This window comes from Salvelinus namaycush, chromosome 33, assembly GCF_016432855.1.
Source record: "Salvelinus namaycush isolate Seneca chromosome 33, SaNama_1.0, whole genome shotgun sequence".
Classification (NCBI taxonomy): Eukaryota; Metazoa; Chordata; class Actinopteri; order Salmoniformes; family Salmonidae; genus Salvelinus; species Salvelinus namaycush.
The window spans coordinates 13,556,728-13,576,791 of NC_052339.1; the positions used below are offsets into that span (position 1 = coordinate 13,556,728).

General features: G+C 43.2%; 1 protein-coding gene across 1 annotated transcript; it reads right to left on the bottom strand.

Annotated features, from left to right (window-relative positions):
- Positions 1 to 4,386: 4,386 nt before the first annotated feature.
- On the bottom strand, positions 4,387 to 7,137 carry fzd8a (frizzled class receptor 8a). Its single transcript, XM_038973232.1, has one exon. The coding sequence runs from the start codon at positions 6,684 to 6,686 to the stop codon at positions 4,935 to 4,937; it is 1,752 nt and encodes a 583-aa protein (XP_038829160.1). The 5' UTR covers positions 6,687 to 7,137; the 3' UTR covers positions 4,387 to 4,934.
- Positions 7,138 to 20,064: the final 12,927 nt, after the last annotated feature.

A 20,064-nucleotide genomic window follows, 5' to 3' on the forward strand; every position in this document is an offset into this window, starting at 1 on the left:
AGAACAGACTATGAGAGGCACACAGTACTACATAGAGCTATGACTACATGGAACTCTATTACACATCAAGTAACTCATGCAAGCAGTAAAATTAGATTTACAAAACTGATTAAAAAACACCTTATGGAACAGCGGGGACTGTGAAGCAACACAAACATTGGCACAGACACATGCATACAAACACACACACGATAACATACGCACTATACATACACATGGATTTAGTACTGTAGATATGTGTTAGTGGTGGAATAGGGGCCTGAGGGCACACAGTGTGTAGTGAAATCTGCTAATGTATTGTAATGTTTTTAAAATTGTATAAACTGTCCAGGAAGAGTAGCAGCAGCTAATGGGGTTCCATAATAAATACAAATACAAATGATGCGGTCGTTTTTCTTTGCTTATTTGAGCTGCTCTTGCCATAATATGGACTTGGTATCTTACCAAATAGGACAATCTTCTTTTTTGGTTACTACATGATTCCATATGTGTTATTTCGTAGCTCTGATGTCTTCACTATTATTCTACAATGTAGAAAATAGTTTACATTTTTTATTTATTTGAATGAGTAGGTGTGTCCAAACTGTGTCCAAACTTTTGACTGGTACTGTATATATGAGTACTTGGCCATACGGTCTGTTCACAGTTAGGCATTCCCCTGCAAGATGGTATGAGATGTATTCTCCATGTAGCAAGTCTCCCCTCCTGAATATCATAGTGGTCCGACTATAAACTGTCCTTTGTGGAAGAACGTCTGGGAAATAGCTCAGTCCTTTAGATAAAAGGAGAACTTTTCCTTTTGTGTGTGTGTCAGTCACAGGGGGACCGAGGGAAAGGAGCGCTGTGTTCCTCCTTGCCGTGTGGGGGACAAGGGGGTTGCATGGGAACTCTTGAGAGGCAGGATGTTGTACAGACCATTCTCCCTCTGCAGGGTCATTGTTGTCATGCTAACATGACATCTTTGTCACACACAATAACAGTTCTGGCTCTGCTGACACCTGTCCTTAAGTTAGAGAGGTACTGTAACGACAAACTTCTTAATTGGACTGGCGGACGGTCGGACCACTTGTCAAGTGGTCTCTGAAGTTTAAATCGCTTAATTGGATCAGAGGATACTTTGAAGAAATGATATTTCACAACGATAGAATTTCCCATTTGGGAAAACAAACTGGGTGTGGCAGGTGGTAGAGTCAGGGGTGGGGGAAGCCTGTCTTCTAGTATTTTTCAAAATCATAAAGCAACTTTAATCCCAAGCCCAACTGTAACAGTTTCTGTGACGTTTATTTCCCTCGTGGTATAACTCCAAAATCTGAGAGAACACAGATGTCGCTGAGCTCTTTATTTCTCAACATCTGCGTTTTAAACAGGCCTGTTGGGAATATGAACATAAAACCAGTCTAGGGGTCATGAACCCTCCCATTCTATATGAGCAAGTCACAGAGCACTAGGGTCAGGGCATGCTCTATCTCATACAGTAGATGTAGTCATACACTCGGATACACAGCTGTGGGGTCTTTTTATTATGTTGTAAATGTTGTCGTCTTCACTGTAAATGGAAGGGACAGGGCGGCAGGTAGCCTAGCGGTTAAGAGCATTGAGCCAGTAACCGAACGGTTGCTGGTTCAAATCCCTGAGCCGACTAGGTGAAATATCTGTCGCTCAGGATAAGAGTGTTTGCTAAATGACCCAAAAAATATATAATAATTAAAAAAATATATCCAAATGAGTATTCAACAAAGCTGTGGTATAGTCACAGATCACCGTGTTGAAATATTAATCCAATACCTAATTACATTTGTGTCCCTTTTACTCTTTTGTGATTTTCGCACACCACAACGTGTTGATTGGGGTTGGTGACATATAGGCTGATTATAGCCAAGAGATCAGTTTTGATTTCTGGCTAGCAAATGATCTGAGGTTGGTGTCAGAGTTGCTGTGTGTCCTCCATCCTCACTAAGGCTTTGTACTAATGTATAGGTCTACTCCACTCCACATCTCCCCTCACGCACTAGGAGATGAAAAGGTTGTGTGTGTGTGTGTGTGTGTGTGCGTGCGCATGCTTGCGCTAAAGATCGATGGCGTTTAATAAGCATAACCTGGCTCTGACCCTCTGCAGTCCTCTGTGTTGCTCCTTCATCAAACACTGTGATTAATATTTAATGGCCTAGCCATGTCAGAATGCATGCATCTCTTAACACGTACGGCAAAGAAAGGAACAACATAAAGGCTACGAATGCTTCGCCTCACTGCAGCCACTGATTAGGAAATCAGACAAGTCAATCGCTGCAATGCAATGGGAGGTTGTTTCTTGCCTCGCTGCACAAAGCTAGAGGATTCAAGATGAGATCTGTAATCTTGTTGGTGAGGATTTCACTCTGTTAATGGTTGATATTAGGTGGAAGGATAGGGTAGCTACCTTCTTCTCTGTCTGATTCCACAGTGGTGATACATTGTAGGCTATTTACACACTGTATATAGATTTTTTTCTATTGTGTTATTGACTGTATGTTTGTTTATTCCATGTGTAACTCTGTGTTGTTGCTTGTGTCGCACTGCTTTGCTTTATCTATGCCAGGTCGCAGTTGTAAATGAGAACTTGTTCTCAACGGGCCTACCTGGTTAAATAAAGGTGAAATAAAATAAAAATAAATGTGCCTATTATTCTGAGTAGAACACAAAGGTTATTTCCACCAAAAACACATGCATGCTTTAATAAATACAGATTTGAAATGGATTCAGGTAGCAATCCAATGTGGGAAGAAAAGTGTCATCTCAGAAAACACAAGGGAACTATATGGAATCCGTAATTTGGCTTTCAGCAACCAGAGCCCAGTGTGTGCGGGTCATAAGGCCAGAGTGGACAGCCATTTGGCATTTTGGAGTCACTTTTGATTACGATGTGAAGCTCATCTTAACGACACTCCCAGGGAGTCGCAGGGTTCAGGTTTTACTTTCTTAGATAACATCCCCAGATTTGGGTTACGATCCTCTTAAGAAACAGACGGCTCTCGGATAATTACATCTTGTGACAATCAGCCAAGCCAGGGCTTGCCCCATTGCCCTGAACCGCCCGCTTGCTCAATAGACGTACGTGTTAAGAGGAAATCAGATGCACAGCTTTCTTTTTACCACTAGGTGGGAGTATGAAATCGTGTCTGCGTCAACAAGGAGTGTTTTTTAAATTAAACTGTATAGACCTAAGTTCCCTCTGCAGGATAAGTTTGGCCAACTTCATGTGCGTAAAGTTAATAGTAACACAAATGAATAATTGTTTCCTCAAAACTGATAGTTGAAGCTCCAGGTCAGAGCATAGATCCAGGTAAATGAAAACAAAAAGTGTCATAACTTTGTAATAATAGTGTTATAGCTGTAGGCTTAGTTGTTAGTTAATAGGCCTATCTTCATTCCAGACATTCTGTTATGGACACACCTCATTTAGGTCCAGTGTTTTGACTCACAGAAGTTAGCTTTAAAACACTCTCAATTGACATCTCTGTCCATTGCATGGATCTTCATCCAAATAACGCTTAGCCGGGCCACAAAACATATAAGAGTCTTGAAAAATACCTCAAATATCAGAGGATCACAGTCACATTTGACATTTTGCTGAAAAAAATGTGCTTCTTTTTTGTGGGGTTATATTGTATCATCTTATGCCAATGCATTGGGGTTACTTGGACACAAAGATACATTTGCTGCAAAAACGTCTGTCCCGGGGCGTGCTAAGATGTGACATGATGTGAACAGACCAGCTGTGGAGCATTCACTGCCATTTCAATATCATGTCAAAACCCTACGGTCTTAATAATAGGCTACATAGAGAGTTGAGGCAGAGATGTTTTGATTCAGCTTTTTAAAATGGGAAGAGTTGCAGCTTCAGCAGCTCTGCTCTGACAAACCAAAGCGAGAGAGGAGCCCTAAAGTTCTTTTAATTCAATAACGGCGTCCATCAAAGCAACAACAGCCGCGCAAATTGGACATTAGGGGATCCTTGGCGCATCTAACGGACACTTCTAACTACATGTCACCTTTATTCTCTGCCATTAAAAAGTGAGATCAAAGTCTCCGACAGATGAAAAGAACCCATTCCCTACATTTAAACTCTATTCAACTTGGTCCTCTTTTAATCAATTAAGTAGCGGGCCTATGCAAGCATGTGAAGAGGTTGAACCATTATAGAGAGGGGATGCTTCAACTCAACCCCTGCCTCTAATTACGAGGCCGATGGTTAAAAGGGTTCTCTTTGCTGCTCAGATTCACAAAAGCATCTATTACAGCGGTCTTCAACATGGTGACTGACTGACCGCAAGGAACCACCAAGTACCGAGTACCAGTAGGGAGTGATTTGTAGCAGCATCAAATAGCTGTAGAAAAGTTACACGGAAGTTTTACATTTATCAAAATGTTTATTTTTATTGTCAAAATAAAAGTCATATTTGCTTTTTTTTTTACAAAGAGACATCTTCTACACTTTATACACATTTACAATAGCTTATACATTTTCTTTTATACAGAATTTACAAGTTTGTACATAACCATTATATAAATACATCTTTATAATTAAAAAAAATGACACGTATAATATTTGGGCACTATTAAGGCTTAATTTAAACCATCTTTGATATTGTTCTGATTGATTTATACAATTATATCTGACTGGCACTGTGTTAAGGTTATCAATCAGTCCTTATAGGGTTATGAACTAAATGTTTCTTTGCGTAAAATGAAAGAACACATAATACCCATGCGCCCAGAAATGTCAGTCTGCGCGTTCTATACATATGAATGGGTAGGAATGAACCCTTGTTAATGCCAGGTAGGTTACAATGTTATAACCAGTTCTTCAACAGTATGTTAAAATGCTAACTGGTATTAAAAGAGTGCTAGCCAAGCTCCGGAACAATTAGCCCATTAGTCCATCCATGGGTTTCTTTTCAAACCTGTGACAATGGCATCTGCTTTGGGCAAGATACAGAGCTGGCGGTACCCGATCTCCAGGTTAGTCCTGTGCTCACGTCACTATACATTGAGCCACTGGTGCCTTTGCTACCCCAACAGCAGCGCGTGCAGAAGGTCCTCCATGATTCCAGGGTCTTCCCCGACCATATCCACACGCCGGACGTGATGCCCACCAGAAGGCACATAAAGTACTTTAACATGAAGACAGCATAGTCCGGCTTGTTCAGTTCATGCTCCAACAAACAGGAGCAGTTGTGGGTTATCTCCCAACTCTGTCTGTTGTGCTGCTCATAGAAGTAACAGGCCACTATAATAGTGGCAGGTACGGTGTACAACACTGTGAATATCCCTATCCTTATCATCAACTTCTCCAGCTTGTCTGTTTTGGTGCCACCCTGTTTGATGACGCTGCGTATCCTGAACAGGGACACAAACCCGGCCAGGAGGAACATAGTGCCGATAAATAAATAGATGACCAGGGGGGCCAACACGAACCCTCTCAGATTGTCCAAGTTTTGATTACCAACGTAGCAGATTCCAGCCACTGAGTCCCCGTCCACAGAGCTGAGGGCCAAAACAGCAATAGATTTCATACTAGGGATAAGCCAAGCAGCCAGGTGAAAATATTGGGAGTAACTGGCTATGGCTTCGTTTCCCCATTTCATCCCAGCAGCCAGGAACCATGTCAAAGAGAGAATGACCCACCAGATAGAACTGGCCATGCCGAAGAAATAAATCAAAAGAAACACAACAGTACAGAGTGCAGGGCCAGTGGTCTCATAGTGAATGTGTTCCACGTCATACTCCCGGTTGCAGGCCACCTTTTCGTGTCCAGCGATTAGTCTGACGATATACCCGATGGAAACAAACATGTAACAGGCGGAGAGGAAAATAATGGGTCTCTCTGGGTACTTGAACCGCTCCATGTCTATGAGAAAAGTGGCAACCGTTGCGAACGTGGACACAAAACATAACACGGACCACAGACCTATCCAGAACGCGGTAAACGTTCTCTCGTCTTGCGTAAAATAGGGGTTATGGCAGGGCATGGCGCAGTTTAAAAGCTGCCCGGTCTTCACCCGGTTGTAGAGGTGATGCCGGTCAGTGTTTATCGGGACCATGGGCGAAAGACACTTGCACTGCGGCTCGCAGGGAGCCGGCGGTTTGTATTTACCGGGAACACCGGGTCGATTATGTCCTTTGTTGTTTTTATTAGGGTTAAACGTCTTACCCGGATAGTTGGTGGGCTTAGAAAGGACCGGTGAAACTGTGGTCGAGTGAGTCCTATTGTAGTCCATGCATAACATCTCCGGATTGCCTTGAACCGGTAGCGAGTCACATTTCATTCTGTCTGGCCAGGGAAAACCATACTGCCTCATAAGAGGCGCGCAGCCTGCCTTCGCTCTCTCGCAGACGCTCCGGCACGGTGGCAGTGGTTTCTTATAGTCCTCTAGGCAAATAGGAGTGTACATGCTGCAAAGAAAGAACTTGAGGTCCGGCGAGCACTGGATTTCAACCAGAGGCCAGAACTGGTGTACCTCCAAACCCGCCTCGTCCTGGGTGTCGTGATTGAACTGGTTGGGCATGTAGGTATAGTTGTAGCCGATCCCCTTGCACAGAGGCACTGCAATCTCTTGGCAGGTGATCTCCTTCGCCGTGGTGCCGCTGGATCTCGGTAAAATAGCAAGTGCGAGAAGCAGGTATATCCCCAACAGGTAGCACTCCATCCTTTATCGGATCCCTCTCCTCTGTTGATAAAACAGCAGTACAGTAGTCCTCCTCTGCTTGCTCCTGTCTCTTGCCAGAACCAGAGCGCAGTCCAATTAGATCGTGTACAGTGAACCCATCTCGCTTACTCTTTTGGCACGGAGTTGCAAGCAATTTGCAAACCGTGTATACTTTCAGAGGAGGAGCGGGAGGAGAAAATATAGCCTTCAGGCGAGCAGGAGCAGTCAAGATGGCTGAGGACTGAGGAGAAGCGAGAGATGCAGAACACCCGTCTTTATTTCCTTGTAAAAAAAGGGTGCTATGGTTATCCTGTAGCTTATCCTCGACCAGGCCTCTTTCCCCTCAATTGGTTTGCATGCTCCGTTTAAAACAATTATAGAAGTTTAAAATTCGTGGCTACTGTTTCTCGAAAAGCAGTGGCTACATTCGTTGTGTGTGTTCTATGTTCTATTGCCCATACAATTCGTGGTGCCACAGACGCCACGTTCAGTATTTATATTGGAGACGTGAAGTCCTTCCCCCATGCTCCGTTGACAAATCAGACAGCAGGGGCGGGACTTTTGGATAAGTCAATCAAGTTTTCTTCGAGCGTTTTGTTTAATAGCCGTAGTTTGTTTTTCAGTTGCCTACGGTAATTTTTGACCAATTCCATTATATATGCGATGGAGTGTTTGTGTAACACAAGGAGTAAAGGGAGGTGATTATTGAATAGGTTTACCAGATGTAGAATAGAAACACCATAATAGTAACACAGTAATAACACAATATTGATCACATTTATATAGGCTACTGTAATTTGTATGAAGCTAGAATGAAAAGTAGCCAGTAGCCACACTAAAAGTGAAAATGCACCTTTAATGCACAAGGTATTTTCATTTTATACCTTTGTCGATTTTCAGTTTAAAAAAAATCACGACTGACACTGATAAAAATACTGTGTTCAAAAGAATTCAAATACCACTACGACCCAGAATGGAATGGGAGCCCTTCTTCAGCAGGTTCATTTGCGCATGAGAGGGCTGCCCAGGGGGTTGTCTGTCTGTGAGAAAGGGGTATTTATTGATTAATTGAGGTGCTGATGTTTTGTTTAGCGGTTGTATAGGGCTCACGCAGGGGAGGTAATTGCGTGAACGCCAAGAACAAGCACCACAGTTTGTAAAACACTGGCAGAGCACAACGTACCCCCTGCTTCCAACTAGTCCAGTCCAGTTTACTCTTTGTAAAGTGATGGTGTAGTTTGCTTAAATGAACTTACAGCCTACTGCAATAAACAATTGCTACTTTGTTTCATGACAATTCAGTTTTTCGACATAAGCTACCCTGATTAGTGTCGAGCTTTGTTTAGGCAATACATTAATGAACATTATATGTTAATGTGACAAACATTGGATAAATCAATGTATTTTTACAAAACATATTAAAGGTGTAATAATATGTTTATAAATAGCCAATGGCTCGCCTGCCTTAGCCATATAGCCTACCCCTGGCACGGTCCTTTAGTATCTATTAGTATTGAATGCTTGCAGAACTAAAAACAAAGCCTGTTATTGCAGAGTGTTTAAAGGCTGACAACAGGTGTTTGGTTTCTGAACGGACCATTATGAAACAAACTAGCAGAGAGCGAGCAGATGACTATCAGAATCACTTACACTGGGATAGGGTATTACTGCTGAACACATATTAATTAACATGGAGATGGGGGCTATGTGTGTTCCCTCCATCCACCAACTGGACCCTCACCACCCTGGCCCAGGTTTTCATCCCAAATGGCACCCGATTCCCTTTATAGTGCGCTACTTTTGACCAATGCCCTACAGGACCTGGCCAAAAGTAGTGCACTGTATAGGGAATAGGGTGCCATTTGATACAACTCACATCCGCAGACTAAATCCAGAGTTGGGTTACTCACAGCTCCAGCATTCCAAGTTTGAAAGGGTAGAAATTTGATTACTGCATCTGTTCGTAACGTTATTATTTTCAATTCACTACTGAGACTCTCGGGTGGTGTGGTTGGGTTCCGAAGTGATACATGCTTCCCTTATTCCTTTATGCTGCACTTCCCGCATTTGTGCTCAAAGACCCAGCGTAGAAAAGCAGAGCCCCTGTCTGAGGGGACACAGAAAGCATTCTGTTACCTAGATATGCAACCTCTGAATACTTTTCTATGTAGCCTGCATTTGGCTTTAAGTGTTTGATAAGCTATAAACAATATTAAAGCCACGGCACCTCAAATTGCACATGTTGACCTAGAACTAGAGTAATATTAAATGCAACGTTTATTTACATATACATCAAACGTGGTATCTTGTCGTGTTACGTGATGTTTAACAAGGATGATGTAAGAATCAGTGTATTTTATTCTCCCGTTATCATGTCCAAGAATTAGGCGAGAGCTTGGGACTATAAGGTCTTTTTGTCAAAATGGAGTTATTGATATAGCCTTGTTCTGTTCAATGTTCTCAAAATAATATAAGATAAAAATAACTGACATCATTCAAACAAATGAGGGTTCAGAACTTTCAAGCCAATTATCTCAGAACCATCTTTTTGCAGATGGAACCTTATAGTCCCAAGAACTCGAATGAACGATTGAAGCAGAAAGGTGGTGGAGTTAAGGTTGAGTAGTATTGTGTTTGGGTTGGAGCCAGGTCTTTGTCATGTGAGGGAATTTTCACATGCAGCAGACACACTAATCTAATAAAATAACACACTTTAATTCATCAGTCTGCCTGTGTGTGTAGAGAGATGCTACATATGTTCTTTAAAGACATAGTGTGACTGGGATTAGATCTGGTTTACTATATGAGATAAGAACAGTCTAAATGGGTGTTTACCTTTGATTAGGCTCAGAGGCAGGACAATATCAACCAGACGTGTGGTGTGTGCGTGTGCGTGTGCGTGTGCGTGTGTGTGCTGGAGGAGAGATATCCATTACTCTTCCAGAAGCGCCAATAAACACCAATGATCGAGATGTGTGAAAACACACACACACACACACACACACACACACACACACACACACACACACACACACACACACACACACACACACACACACACACACACACACACACACACACACACACACACACACACACACACACACACACACACACACACACACACACATACACACACACACACACACACACACACACAATAAGGAGGGAGGAGGAGGGAGGACATGGTCGAATAGGTGTGATGTGAGACTGTGTGTTGTTGCCACTGTACTCAGTCTGTTCCAACAACAGGTAATGATTCACTGTGTGATAAAGGGTTCCATCCTGATTTACAACCCAGACTGAGACACTGAGTTACTCAGTGTCAGGGAGCATGTGAAAATGGCCCCTATAAGACCTAGTCAACCAAAATACAATTGAACTCATTAAACTAATGAATGTGTTGACCCAAGCAGTTTTTTCTTCACATTGAAAATAAGACTATTTGTGTGTGTGTGTGTGTGTGTGTGTTGTATGTGTGTTTGTGTGTGTGTGTGTGCATTGACTTAACCCAGAGATGGTGGGAAAGATACGGTAATACAACTTTATCTTGTATAGGGCTAAGCACTCAGACAGAGAGACGTTAGCCCAATCTACCAAACACAATTCCAAGAACCTATACGGCATTTAGCAGACTCGTGCTAAACCAGCAGTGCTTGTTAAGTCTTAATTAGCTGTGTTTGCTCAGCCTCTCCTTTCTATAGAGATGGAGGAGGTGGCTGGAGGCCTCAGTGTGCCCGGTCGTAGCCCCACTTGGAGACTCCCCATATGGGTCTGTGTGCTCAGGGGTTGGCCTGCTAATCAGTTTCAGGTGGGGCTTGGGGTGAGGCTGGGGTTGAGGTTTGTGGCTAGAGCTGGGGGCGGGGATGGGGGTGGATGCAGGGGTTGGGGGTGGGGGCTGAGGGCTTGGTGGCTGGGGATGGTGGTAAGGTTGAGCCTGTGGCTGAGGCTGGGGGGGAGGTTGAGGCAGGGAGTGTGGTGTAGACTTAGGGAGTGGGTGTGTAAAGTTGTGGGAGAGCCTCCTCCACTGTGGAACTCCGAGGTGTCGGAGTGTGTACCCTGTGAATTACCTCACCTTCGGTCCATTACCTTAACAAACATGGCCAACCCCTCGTCCCCTCCAATCAGTCTACTGCTGGGAAGAGGCAGGGCAGGAAATCCTCCCTTAGCTACCTGTGTGTGTGTGTGTGTGTGTGTGTGTGTGTGTGTGTGTGTGTGTGTGTGTGTGTGTGTGTGTGTGTGTGTGTGTGTGTGTGTGTGTGTGTGTGTGTGTGTGTGTGTGTGTGTGTGTGTGTGTTCATTCACACTATGGGCCATTAAATGCTGTCAAGGGAACTTTGGTGCACAAATCAACAGGGTTCATTATTTACGACTATGTACTGTCAAAAAATGTTCAGGCGAGTAACACAATTATGCTTAACAGAAGCTGTTTTTGGTTATAATCTTGGAACCACTGTGCGCTGTACGTTAAATGAAGTGTTGTGCTACATGATTATTCCGTTTCCCTATGTATTCTTTGGTATGTGTCTGGCTGGTATGGGCTGCTATTTGACACCCATGTCAGATTTACCGCTCCTCTTGTAAAAGAGAATGCATCTTGTTCTTTCTTAGTGAGCCCAATGAGAGTTCCCTTCCTCCCTCCAGGAAACACACACAGTGAAAAGCTTTTTTAACCTGGTCCGTAACTTGAGAGGAGGCCTAGTTTGCCTGACACATGGAGAGCGAAGTTGCCTTACAGGTAAAGAGAGAACAGATGGAGGGTATACTAACCTAGAGAACGCTATCCCATAATTACTTTTCCTGGCCTCAGTGCCATCATTATACCATAGATAGACATTAGACATTCTGGAGGGTGATATATGTTCTACCAGAGCTGACCCCTGACCCTGTCTGGATGTCCGGGTTACGTGCCTGGGTGTGTGATGTAGTGTCTCCTCTTTGTAGGGCTAGCGAGCTGGGGTGGGCTGGACAGCCAAATTACTTTCCTTTTTCGTATGCATCCAATTTTAGAATATTTGATTAATTCCTCTCCCCTATCCCTCTCTTGAAATTGCTTTTCCTCTGTCCTTCCTCTTTACAGTAGAGCGTATAGTCACATGTCAGACAGAGTTCATGATGTCCTCCTGACCGTGACAGCTGGGTGGGACAGGTGTCGGTGCAGGTTGTTAAGTAGACACCACCTTTACCTGGGTGTCTCAAAGTGTCAAAGGTCGCTGCTGATGTTTGTTAATGGACTGAGTAATACCGTTCACAACAGTGGTCTGCCGGTCCACTTCCTCCGTCTCTCTCTCTCTCTCTCTCTCGCTCTCTCTCTCTCCATCTTTATGTGTGGACTGCAGAACAGATGGCGAGGGCAAGGATGACCACCAGATGGAAAACTACTATATAGAGGAGAGAACGTCAAAGCAGAATGACGGGATCCAAAATTTGGTGAGCGAAAGAGAGAGCAAGAGCAGATGTACAACACAACAACCTTGCAGACATTTCAGCTCTCACCAGACAGGCTGGGCTGCCCTCACTCCCCTTGTACACAGACACACACACACACACACACACACACACACACACACACACACACACACACACACACACACACACACACACACACACACACACACACACACACACACACACACACACACACACACACACACACACATATCACACAAACATATCACACAAACATATCACACAGGCAGGCAGACACCTCAAGCGAACCTCCCTGGGCACCTGTAATGCTCATTAGCACTAGGATTAAGAGATGTTTATTTATATAGAAAAACAGTGTGAGTAAACATGGGCTTATTTATTAATTTTGCCTTCATATCCAGTTCATATGATGACTGACTGAATTGGGGAATTGCAGACGAGGAGAGATCTGTGTTTGAAGTTCTCCTGGTGAACATCTGTAGTGAGTTGGGGTGAGCAGAGCAGAGAGGAGACTCTTGGTTGGGTGGGTGGTATTGGGGAAGGGAGACCATGTTCAGAGAGAGAGAGAGAGAGAGAGAGAGAGAGAGAGAGAGAGAGAGAGAGAGAGAGAGAGAGAGAGAGAGAGAGAGAGAGAGAGAGAGAGAGAGAGAGAGAGAGAGAGAGAGAGAGAGAGAGAGAGAGAGAGAGAGAGAGAGAGAGAGAGAGAGAGAGAGAGAGAGAGAGAGAGAGAGAGAGAGAGAGAGAGAGAGAGAGAGAGCTGGGGGGAGAAGGAGAAGGGTAGAGAGGGGGGAACTTTAGGAGTGAAAGATCTGTCTCTCCCATCGGCCCAAACACATGGACATGGATGACCTGAGACTACATGTGATCATGTGTTACACACACACACACACACACACACACACACACACACACACACACACACACACACACACACACACACACACACACACACACACACACACACACACACACACACACACACACACACACACACACACACACCATTCATCTCTCCATGGACGTGTAACACCCCCAGACTTCAAACTGGTTCATCTGCCCCCTTCTACCCAGAGTGGCAGGCATGTTGATGCCATACTGAATAATGAATGATGGACATGATAATGAATACCACAATTACCTATGTGGCTTGGATATGTTTACCATATTATTATAGATGAAATACTGTGGGGGACTCACAACTAATGGTTGACTCTCTGGTGTTGATGGTGATGCACTCTGAGGTTGTTGAAATTCTGCTCACGGCTGTGTGTGTGTATTGCTTTCTATTGCTGTGTGTGTGGTTGTGTGTGTGTGTGTGTGTGTGTGTGTTTATGGCTCCCTGTAGCTGATGTTAACCTTTGAGCAGCACTAGTAAACCAAGGTTTATTTATTTAACCTTTATTTTAACAGGGAGCCATGCTAAGACCAAGGTCTCTTTCACAGATGAGCCCTGGAGATAAACCTTGACCTCTTTCTGGTCCTCCCACAGCAGTTGGCTGTGTCCTCCCACTGCATCCACCATGAAAACATTACAACCCTTTCACTTTACTACATTCAATGTTATAAAGGCACTAAAGACAGTTACACATTCAGAGCCCCTGGGATTTGAATGGAATCAAGAAGGGGTTATCTTTATTGCACAGTGAGAACTTAGTAACACATTCCAATTACAAACATAACGTGCTGTGCTTCATAAAATGTCCTTCTGTTGCTGCATATCTCCCCTGTTGTAAGTTTCCGGAACTTGGAGTGTTACTTTTGCAGCCGGGGACACAGAGATAGATACAAATGGGATACCACTAACTCAGCTAAAAGGTCACATAGAGAATATCAGTTTGTTCTCTACAGATAAGTAACATTTTACCAAAGAGATGATGATTAGACCAACCAGCCTGTGTAAATGTAAAATGTACAGAGTGAATCATTTGGATAAATATAGCATCAGATCATTAGACACGTCTTTGCCCCAAATGGTACCCTAACACCTTTATAGTGCTCTATGGTCCCTGGACAAAAGGGAATAGGGTGCCATTTGGGATGCTGGCCACTTCTGTCCTGATAAAGCCCACATGACTGTTCGGTATCAGAATCCATGTTGGTGGTGCGATCCAATTTCTCTCCAGTGTCACTCTGGTTTGTCACAGACGTAATTAGGGGTGCTGGCCTTTTCATTCGCACGAGAACAGGGAACACAGACAGTGACAGCAAAAGTGTATGTTTGTGTTTTCTGGTGTATTTCCCAGACTAGAAGGAGTGTGTTCATGTTGATAGACGTTTAAGGAGTGTGTGTCCTGCCTTCCTCAGTCCTTGATCAGCTTCTATAATGATACAATACAGATTAAAGCAGGATTTCTGCCCAATGATAATTGGACTAATTGAATTCACGTATAACGACACGGCTAGGCGTTTCTGTATTGGGGTGCATGGCACAGGGGTGTTACTTAAATTAGGTAGGGGGATGACAGAGCGGAGCTCCTTTGAGGTGAAGGACTGTTTTACTATGACTGATTGAATCAGCGAGGTAAGGTAAGATGGAAACGCAATAAAGATTTCACTCTGAGTTGTAGATGTTATCTGGCTGAATAGATATAGAGGGAATCACAGAGGCCTTTATCAGTCAGTGACAACATTAAGATAGCTATCTCCAGACAGAATGGATTAGGTAAGTGGACCATTGTACCACAGACTGAGATAGTTGAAGTGCAAAGTCAAGATCAATATTGTAACCCAGCAGTAGTGTAGTAGTACACACATTTTGGCCAAAAATTCTCAAAGGATCCCTGTGTGAAAAATTCTATGAGAAACAGTGACATACACTCAATGACCTTAAATTATGTATCCCATATTGGTCTTTCACAGTCAGGCCAACCTAAACTGTACAGTCAAACTGTCTTTTAGTTGGCCTACTATTGAAACAGATAAATTAGGCTGTCAACTGAGTCAGAAATTCACAGGTTGCTGATAAAGAAAACCTGCTTTTTTGCACTCAAAGTCACACTTTTTTAAAGAGAAAAACAACAAAATTGGATGTTCTATGTCCATAACAATACTTAAACTACATCTGGAGACCACTTTTGACGTCTGGGAAAAATCTAAGAAATGTTGATTTGTTTTGTGTAGTTACCCTTTAATTCAAATGCACAGGCTCATAGCACTGTTTTTTGGTTAGCAGTGTTTCTGTAGCACATGAGATTAAGTTTGAAAAGATGGACACTGTATTGATGTAAATAATCATGATATCATTCTGTCAGGTAGGCATAGGATAGTTTGTAGCTACACTGAACAAAAATATAAATTCAATATGCAACAATTTCCTAGATTTGACTGAGTTACAGTTCATATAAGGAAATCAGTCAATTGAAATAAATTGATTAGGCCTAATCTATGGATTTGACATGACTGGGAATACAGATATGCATATGTTGGTCACAGATACCTTTAAAACAAGGTGGGGGCTTGACCACCATTTACCTCATGCAGCGCGACACATCTCCTTCGCATAGAGTTGATTAGGCTGTTGATTGTGGCCTGTGGAATGTTGTCCCACTCCTCTTCAATGGCTGTGCGAAGTTGCTGGATATTGGCGGGAACTGGAACATGCTGTCGTACACGTCAATCCAGAGCATCCCAAACATGCTCAATGGGTGACATGTCTGGTGAGTGTGCAGGCCAGAAGAACTGGGACATTTTAAGCTTCCAGGAATTGTGTAGAGATCCTTGCGACATAGGGCCATGCATTATCATGCTGAAACATGAGGTGATCGAGGCGGATGAATGGCACGACAATGGGCCCCAGGAACTCGTCACGGTATCTCTGTGCATTCAAACTGCCATCGATAAAATTCAACTGTGCTCGTTATCCGTAGTTTATCCCTGTCCCTACCATACCCCACTGCCACCATGGGGCTTTCTGTTCACAACGTTGACATCAGCAAACCTTTGGCCAACACAATGCCATACACGCTGTCTGCCATTTGCCCGGTACAGTTGAAACCGGGCTTTATCCATGAAGAGCACACTTCTCCAGCGTGCCAGTGGCAATCGAAGGTGAGCATTTTCCCACTGAAGTCGGTAACGACGAAGAACTGCAGTTAGGTCAAGACCCTGGTGAGAACGACAAGCATGCAGAGACGGTTTCTGACAGTTTGTGCAGAAATTCTTTGGTTGTTGCAAACCCACAGTTTCATCAGCTGTCTGGGTGGCTGGTCTCAGATGATCCTGCAGGGGAAGAAGACAGATATGGAGGTCCTGGGCTGGCATAGTTACACGTGGCCTGCGGTTGTGAAGCCGGTTGGACGTACTGCCAAATTCTCAAAAACGACATTGGTAGAGAAATTAACATGAAATGATCTTTTAACAGCTCTAGTGGACATTCCTGCAGTCAGCATGCCAATTGCATGCTCCCTCAACTTGAGACATCTGTGGCATTGTGTTGTGTGGCAAAACGGCACATTTTGACTGGCCTTTTATTGTCCCCAGCACAAGGTGCACCTGTGTAATGATCATGCTGTTTAATCAGCTTCTTGATATGCCAGACGGATGTAAACAAATCTGTGCACAACATTTTTGATGAATACGTTTTTTGTGCGTATGGAACATTTCAGGGATCTTTTACTTCAGCTCATGAAACATGGGAGCAACACTTTACCTGTTGCGTTTATATTTATTTAATCTAATAGTTAACATTTAATTGACATGGGTTTTGGGAAAGCCTTTCCATCTACCAGAAGACAGTTAGCACTGCTATATTTTTCCTGTTCCTATATTGTTTTAAACCTGGAAGTTTTACTTCATATTATGAGGCCAATAATAAAAATCTCCCCATAGAAACGTGGAGGCAATTATTTTATAAAGACTTCCTCAAATGCGTTCTCCCGTTCTATTGGTTTTCTTTCAACTTTTTTCCATTTTCTAGCAGCCAAAGGCATTATCCTAGTCATATTAACAACCCATGATAGTTTCTGCATCTTTAGATCTCCCCTCTTTCAAAATGTCTAATTCATATTTCCATCTCTGCCCATGAAAATGCTTGCATGTGTGCAGGGCATTTTAGAACAGTGTTTTCCCTTTGAATTGCATTTTCGAACATTAGCGCAGGTCTACCGCCGTGTGCACGTTGCTGCGCCTAAAATGTGAAGAAATAAAAGTTTATCAACATTTTTGGCTAAATATTCGAGTCTGTTCCATCAACCTTATTTATTGATACGGTCTATACCTCCACTACAATAGTTTGATATGCATCGTGGGGATTAAGAAGGGAGTATACGCAATGGCCACTGAAAAAAGAAGTGGGTATACGGCGTATACCTGCGTATACCGTCCACTACACCACTGTAACCCAGCTCTTACAGTGTCGTTATCACTCAATTTAATAGAATTATATTATATCTATGGTGGTTACGATCACATAAACACAATAATCTATACAAAGGGCCTTAGATTTGACTTCTACCACCACCCCCAATCTCAAGTCTGCTATGGTTTATTATGACCTGTCATTCTAATTAATTATTACTGCTTTCTTAATGAATGAAGAAGAAGCTGTTATTTTTATAACTCATTCTCAGAATGTGCTGTAGCTGAGAGATCTTCTGCCAGTGTAAATAAAGGAATACTTGGGTCTGCTGTCCCAGTGTATAATTTATGGTTGTATGGATCTTTATATATAGATATCAAATCAACAGTGCCAGTATCAACACATTAAGCATAGAGAGATCAACAGGGAAAGGCAAAAACAAAGAATTACATATAGAGCTGATTTATAGGATCTCTGTAGGGTGAACAAACCCTAAAAAGTCCAAACCCAGTTGGTTTGTGTGGAATTTTGAAGCCTCATCAAAATCTCATTTTTTTACCACAAAGCTTAATTCAGATATGAAATAGTAGTTTGTTATTCTGATATTTCAATCTGCCAAAATGTAAATAAAAAATCACAGATTGTATAGTTTAGGCCCTGAATGCATTTGCATTTATAAAAGACACAAAGAAAGAGGCTGAGAGAGACATAATCTGCGGCCCAAATGGCACTCTATTCTGTATGTAGTACACTATATAGGGAACAGGGTGACATTTGGGACATAGACGTTATGTCGTCAGAACACAAGTTCTACTGAGGGACAGGCATACTGCCATAGTGACTGATATGTGATTGACAGAGAACATGGTGGATTTACCTAAGCTTCTGAACCCTCTCTTTCTTCTTCCCTCTACCCCTCTCTCTCTCTATCTCTCTGTATCTCTCTCTATCTCTCTCTATCTCTCTGTATCTCTCTCTATCTCTCTCTCTCTCTCTCTCTCTCTCTCTCTCTCTCTCTCACTCTCTCTCTCTCTCTCTACCTCTACCGCTCTCTCTCTCTCTCTCTCTCTCTCTCTCTCTCTCTCTCTCTCTCTCTCTCTCTCTCTCTCTCTCTCTCTCTCTCTCTCCCTCTCTCTCTCTCTCTCTCTCCCTCTCTCTCTCTCTCTCTCTCTCTTTCTCTCTCTCTCTCTCTCTCTCTCTCTCTCTCTCTCTCTCTCTCTTTCTCTCTCTCTCTCTCTCTCTCTCTCTCTCTCTCTCTCTCTCTCTCTCTCTCTCTCTCTCTCTCTCTCTCTCTCTCTCTCTCTCTCTCTCTCTCTCTCTCTCTCTCTCTCTCTCTCTCTGAGAGGTTGAAACCTGATGAGTGTAAATCCGGGGTGGATTGGCTTGGGGCAGCGACCTCCTCTAGAGAGGGTCAGTGGGAAACAAAGGCCATTCAGGTGAAGGATCCCGGAGACAGCTAGGGCTCCCATGGAGATAAGAATAAGACTGAGTGGAGCGGCTAATGTACTAGCGTTTGCATAGGCAACGCTTAAGACTTGGCAGCGGAATGTGTGTCTCTGTGTGTGTGCGAGTGTGTCTGTGTCTCTCTATATCTGTGTATTTGTGTGTGTGTGTGTGTTAGAGAAGGGAAAACAGATTGACAGGTGAGTAAACACACATTAAAGCCCAATAGACATTCCAAACATTTCTACCAGGGTTGAACATATGCCATACAGGGGTGCTAATCCTCCCTATGGCAGCTTGGCTTGAGCAAATTCACAACTTTTTCAAATGCATAATAGACAACTTGAGAAGTCAACCCATTGGCCAATTGTAGTGAAATACTGTATAAATCTGTGTAACTAGCAGTCCTCTAATGGCTAATTCCAGCCATTTCCCACTGTCAGTGTGTCATGCCAAAGGCATTTTGTATGATAATGCAAAAGTAGATTTTATTCACTCTAACCTTTCCAAGTTACATGCCGCAAAGAAAATGAGAGAAGAAGAGAGAAATCATGACTATTTAATAGTCACTGCAGTGAGTAGGCCTAGGCTATGTGTCAGGAGGAGTGGTATATAAAACGTAAGCGTGTGTTCGCTGATTATCCTTCATTTGTGCCTACAGCTCTAGTGTTCCCTCACAGTCTCCTATCTGCTCTGAGCAATAACACTCGGTTCCCATGTGGAACCATACAGGCTCCAGAAGAGCAGAACTTTAAACATTACTGTCACTAGCATCAGCTGTTAGCGTTGAAGAACTCTAACTCACTCCCAGCACACAGAAATGTCTTCCAACAACTGTATAACTCAAAATATAATTGTGCTTGTTTGAATTTGTGACAAGCACTTTCGGGGGTCTCCCTCTCTCTGTGTCTCTCTTTCTCTCTCTCTCACTCATTTTAGGTCCTAATTATGAGGCAGCTTCAAATAAATACATTTTAGCTAGTTTATTGAGGAAAAATGGACTTGACTATGACTGAGATATGACTATGACTGAGATACTGTAAGTCACTCTGGATACGATCTGCCAAATGACTAAAGTGTTCTTTACTGTATGTTTACCTACATAGCCCAATTTTTGACAATGGCCAGAAATCTGAATTCTATTCTCAGAGAGAGAGAGAGAGAGAGAGAGAGAGAGAGAGAGAGAGAGAGAGAGAGAGAGAGAGAGAG